We start from the raw sequence: 6,000 nt of genomic DNA, 5'->3' as shown, positions 1-6,000 counted from the left end.
GAAAGCCAGATTTCGTTTTTATGAAGCGGGGACTCCAGTCATATGCACTGCTTAATTTTCCCTGAATGAAGGATGCCCTACACTAAGTTTATCTTTCAGGCAGAGCGCAATGTGATGGCCGCCATCATGACAGGAGCCTTAACTGGTGGTGCTGATATATTTCATGCCAGTAGGTTCAGTCATTGCTATGAACGTACACCCTCAGATTAGCTCCAGTTGAGGCTAAGGGTAAAATAAAAGACTTCACCCGCCTTTATATTCGTATTTGTAATGTTTATCTGCCACTTCAAATTCTCCTCGGAAAAAGGCAGAAGGAAATAAGAGAGACTGAAGCCTATGAGCAGAAAGACAACCAAACCAGAAAACGAAGGAGTCTTCTTTACTAAAATGCCAATCAGCGCGCCGAAACTTTGTTGCAAGACACGCCAAACACCTCTACTTGGCTCTCGCAAACTTCTGCATTTGGCGTTTTACTCTCAAAGCAACGCAAAGCCGACACTGCGCACGCGCGCCAGTCGAGGTGCCCTGGGAGGATTCCGGCGCAGGCGCGCGGGCCGGGAAGTGGGCGGGCTCGCGCGCGTGCTCTGTGGTTCACTTCCGGCCTGCCCCTCCCCCTCCCCGCGTAGCTACCTTCCCCCTTCTCCCTTCTCCTCCCCAGTCTCTTCCCCAACTCTCCCCACCCCTCGCGCTCTCCGCACCGCTTGCCTCCTGTCCTTCCCCGCCCGCTCCATCCGGGTCGCTGACGGCTGTCTCTGGACTGGACAGCGGTGGCTGCTGCTTTTCTCTGGGTACCCGGTAAAGTTTCACAGGAGCCGGGGAAGGGAGCTGCGGAGCAGCGGAGCAGCGGCACCGACGCCGGAGGAGCCCTGGTGTTCGCCGACACTGGCTGAAGAAGGAGGGTCCAGGAGCTGGAGACCTGCCTCGGCTGCCGCGCTGCTTCGTTCTCTGGGGAGGCGCCGCCCCCCGTCGCCCTGGGCTTCTCCTGCCTTGAGGGGCTGGGTGAGTCGTTGCCCCGGTGGGTTCGGGTGCGTGTGACGGCGTTAGGGAGGGGGCAGGCCGGGCTGGGCGGATTCAGGCCGGCCTGGCGCTGGGTGCTTTCTCAGTTCTTCCTCGGGGTGGGGGGCGGGGGACGAGGACTTTGTCGCTGCTCTCTGGCCGGGGGGCTGAAATGTCGCACGTCCTTGGGGAAGGGCCTCCCTGGGACTGAGGCGCGCCGAAGTGAGGAGTCTTGTCGCCTGGCCTCTTCGGCTGCTGCGAGCAGGCGGCTGCCGTAGTTGAGTGATCGGCTCGCGGGGTTGGGTGTGTGCAGACGATTTCACTCCCCTGGTTCCCCTGGGCTGATCGGAGTGCACGTTCTGGGGATGATGGGAATAAAGTGCTTCTCATTCCCCTACCTGTTGCTGGTGAGAGGACGCCTTTCTCATACCTCTGACTTTTTAAAGAAAAGGATGATAAACGATGGTTAAACCTTATGCGCTGAAATCAGAGGTATTTTTCAGTCCTCTATTCTTTAAAAAAAAAAAAAAAACAAAAACAGCTAGACAATGCAGAACTCTCGGGAACCATCGAGTTCCGATGTCCCCAAAGAATAAAATCAAACTTCTCTGAATGGATAGGTCATGGAATGGACAGCTTTGGTAATTGCTAGCCCGAACGTAGGAAAGTTGGATTTTGAAACTTCGCAGGTTCTGTGTAAGGAATGTGGGTGACTGCAACGGGAATAAGGCTGACTTCCTGTAATTGTTATTTAGTAACGTGATGTGTTTAAAAGTCTGTGTGGGTTTACAAAAAGAGGACCCTTTGATACGTGTCTTTACAAGGGAAGAAATAGTGTACTGGAAAGTTCTACAGATTTCGCCACCAGACTATCAATGTCCCATCCCCCATTCCTGTTCTTGAAAAATCGGCAGCGCTAGGGTTGTTTGCAGTTTTTTCCCATTTTCAAATACTTGTTATAGAGGTATAGAGAGATATAGATTGCCCAGGGGAACTATTTTTCTGTCACGGTTGCTATTTGTAATAGAAAATGTTGAATTTGGGGGAACGTCTTGATACTGAAACTCCTTATTTTGTTTTGTGAGTATATAATTATGTACATTGACTTAGTTTTAAAATGATATAAGTGGTGAGGTCGGAGTGTTACTGTTTTGATGTATAAAATACATTTTTATAAAAATGTTTATAAAAATAATTTTTATAAATAAAACTATTTTATAAAAAATGCATTAGACGAGTGTCTTAAGATTTGGCGGAGAACTATACTTTTCTTTACGGCCTATTAGTGTGAATAATTGGAAGATCATTTAAATTGTGGGAAATTTAAAGTTTCCATCATTAGTTTTATTTCTCTTACATACAAGAACTTCAGTTTGCTGATACAGAGGTAGGTATTAAAAGGTTTAATTATGTTGTGACTTGAAGGAGATTGCAAGGTTTTATGTTTGTGTAGTTGGCAAGATTTTTCATTATGTGTATACTTGATTTTGGGGATAGTGGATGTTTTATTTCTTGCTCAATAAAATGATTTAAAGTGAAGCAAAAATTAATTTCATCAAAGTACTTACTATTTCCATTAGATTAGTCACAAGATAGCAAAAAGTCAAAAAAACTGGTCAATATGTTCTAAATTTTCCAAAGAATTACAGAGTGACATTTTCTGTAAACGTTTCTGTATACTTTTAAAAATTCCACTGCTTGGTTTTTGAAACTGGGTGATAGTTATGTAGCGTATTATAAAATAGATTTCATGTTTACTCTGTAGTAATTATTGTAGCACACCACTTGAAAGAACAATTATACATCATGTTTCCTTTGAAGTCATATTAACCTTTTTGTATCTCCTCAGACATAGGTATACCTCCAACTTTCCAGTGTTTCAGAGGGAAGTTTTTTTATTGAAACTGGAAGACCAAAAGAATTACAACCATGTTGTGCTGGGGAAATGCATCTTTTGGACAGCTAGGTTTGGGTGGAATTGATGAAGAAATTGTGCTAGAGCCCCGAAAAAGTGACTTTTTTATAAATAAAAAGGTCCGAGATGTGGGATGTGGACTCAGACATACTGTATTTGTTCTGGATGATGGAACAGTGTACACATGTGGATGTAATGATCTGGGACAGCTAGGTCATGAAAAATCCAGAAAGAAACCAGGTAAGTTGAAAATTTTTTTGTCTGCTCTTTCTAATAATTATATAAGTTTGAAATGTCAAGTAATTTTCTCTATTCCTAAACTCATATTTTTTTTTTAATCAAGCTTTAAAAGCAACTAGGAGTTAAATACATCCTTTACATTTGCATGTTTCTAAATACTTCATTATCTTGTGGTTTTATTATTTTAAACTACTGTTGTTATAAACCCTTATTGTATGAAGCTTTGGTTTCAGAATATAATTATGGGTGATGTAAAGCAGTAGAGAAAACCAGCATGCCACTTGGATACCTTTTCTCTTGGACAGAGTATATAGGTATAGAGCATGTAGAATGTAGGTCCTATGTAATAAGTACTAGTCAGCTACTTTGGCAGATTTTAAATGCATAATTTATTGTATTGTTTTCCATACATCAGAAAGAAAAGTAAATAAGATGGAAGCTTGCCTAAAATTTATTCTAATTTTTCTGTTGTTCTCCCTATGGTGTATGAAATACATAATTTTATTTGGTTTAGTTTGAAATATCTTTTATTCCCCTAATTTCCAACTTTCAGGTAGCAGCACTAGCTATTAAAAGTTTTGTGACTGATTATGTACTGATTTTGTAGTAGCGGTATAAGCCAAATGTAAAGTAAATTTTAGTGTAATGAGAATTTTGAGGAATTTTTTCACATGTCATGTTCTCTTTTCCTATATATAGACTTTAAAATATTATGATACTTAGAAATATTGTTATGTGAATTTTGCTCTCAATTATGAATACTAAAAGTTAATTCTTAAGATGGTAAATTCAGATAAGACCACAGCTGTACTGATTTATAGTTTCTTCTTTTAACTAACAATGGCACTTAAATATTTTCTATGGGATTATTTTTCTTTACCACTTTATTATTTAAGTGGTTTCTGTTAATCTACTTTTGAGAGAATAATGTAGATATAAAATAGTAAGATATTAAAGCATGTTATTCATCTTTCATATCATCTCACCACCATGCCAAACCTCACCTTTCTAACTTGTAAAAACTGTGTAGTTTTCATCCTTTTTTGTTGTTAGGGTCTTAATCTTTTTCCTTCTGCCTTAATTTGTAATTTAAGTGTTTCGGATGAAAGGTAGCAATCCTTAATACAATAGGTTTAATTATTGCAGAACTCAAGGTAAAGGGGCAGCTGTCTTGTACTCTACCTCACTAAGAATATTTTATGGAATCTTACCGGAATTTCATAATCTCAGTGATTGAGGTTGTCATGTGTAGACACGAATCATAATTTATTGATATGTATTTACTGTCACTGCTTCAGAGGCAGATGTATCCTTTACCTTTTTCGCTTAGCTTTTTGAATGCTACCTTATGTTGAAATTTTCATGGTTTTGCGGCTTTTTTTTTTTTTTTAAATACTTAACATGCACCACAGCAATAATTGAACAGATCTTTGTTTTGCTTTAGTAGTTTCTGAGAGGCTACAGGACAAGTAAAAAGTACGAAGCCAGCGTGTATAAATTGCCAGTATAGTTACTGAAATTTACTAAAGTTTAAATCTTTTACATCTTACCAAGTACCTGTTTTGTGTCCAGGACAGGGAAGAAATTGTGCATTAATAGTATGTGTGTTTAACAGCTTTTAATTCAGCGGGTAAGATTCTGAGAAACTTAACTAGCCATGAGAGGTTTTTTTGTGGTCATGTTGACATTGTGATGATTGCATTGTGACATTTATATCACTGTATTAATTGATCTTGGAAGCATTATTCGGTAATATAAAGTTGGAAGGGTGGGTTTACCTAATTTACAATACTTCTTCAGGATTGCCTTATTGTTCAGGGTAAACTTACAGACTAGAAAAATGAAAAAGGCATGAACTTTGTCTTTGAAAAATTTGGAACCTGGGTTGGGAGTTGAGGCATACATAAATGAAAATACTTAGAGAGGATTGAAGGTTGACATGACATGATCCATCCCTTGAAACTGGGAAATTTAAATGATGGGAAGTGTCATTGTGGGGTAGATTAAAGATTTCTGGGAGAAAATGAAGTCTTAATTTTAACTCAACCCTTCATCACATAAATAGCCAGAAAATAAATCTGGAGCTGAAATAGTTTAGTTTTAAAGGAGAAGAGCCTGATCTTGAGAAAAACTTTCTACTGGAAGTCCAAGTTCAATGACACATTGAAGTCTATCTGAGAGGTAGGAGAAAGTAAAAGTTCGAAAGGAGGTAGTTGCTCTGATAGGGACTTTTCTTTTAAACTCAGTTTTGATTTAAGGTTTTTGAGTGGAAACTTTTAATGTTTTTAATTAAAATTATTTCCCTTGGGAAGAATTCTTCAATGATTTAAATGTATTCCCTCCTCAACTGTTGTTTTAATTTGTGAGTTTGGGGACTGAATTAGAAGGTAAGGAGTTCTTATTTAATTGGTTTTAACGTTTCCTGTTCATTGAATGAATGAATGAATGAATGAATTGAATTTCTAAGACTATGTAATAAACATAATTCATTTTATCAGGCTTTAAACTGACCGCATACAGAAAGGAGGAAGCTAGGAATTATTTCCTTGTAGATAATGGCTTTATAAGCATAACTATTCTATAATGAGGAGTAGAAGAGAAACAGGTGGCTTCATTCATTAAGGATAAGCTATTCTTCAGAGTTATCATAATGTACTGGAGGACTCAGGCTTACCGTGTAGTAAATACATTCAGCCTATGGCCTTTTGGGAGAGATTTCCATTCTGAAAATTTTAGGAACCACATGGGAAAGATTCACTGATACCCTTTATTATATGCCAAGAGTACAGATTGTGTCCATGTTCATCTTCGTTCTCGTGTATATGTATGCCCCTTGATATCACTTCTAG

The 6,000-nt window shown here is 39.1% G+C and overlaps 1 protein-coding gene across 2 annotated transcripts in view; it reads left to right on the top strand.

Annotated features, from left to right (window-relative positions):
* Positions 1 to 648: 648 nt before the first annotated feature.
* The window catches only part of HERC4 (HECT and RLD domain containing E3 ubiquitin protein ligase 4), a 117,405-nt gene continuing 112,053 nt past the window's right edge, over positions 649 to 6,000 (top strand). For both annotated transcript variants that reach the window (XM_044239628.1, XM_044239627.1), the window contains exons 1-2: positions 649 to 999; positions 2,846 to 3,151. In XM_044239628.1, coding sequence (XP_044095563.1) covers positions 2,926 to 3,151 — 226 coding nt within the window. In that variant the 5' untranslated portion in view covers positions 649 to 999; positions 2,846 to 2,925. The remainder of the gene's footprint in view (positions 1,000 to 2,845; positions 3,152 to 6,000) is intronic.

The sequence above is a fragment of the Neovison vison genome, chromosome 2 (genome assembly GCF_020171115.1).
Source record: "Neovison vison isolate M4711 chromosome 2, ASM_NN_V1, whole genome shotgun sequence".
In the NCBI taxonomy this organism is placed as follows: domain Eukaryota; kingdom Metazoa; phylum Chordata; class Mammalia; order Carnivora; family Mustelidae; genus Neogale; species Neogale vison.
Note: the sequence above shows the minus strand (reverse complement) of the source record. Positions and strands in the feature narration are given on the sequence as shown.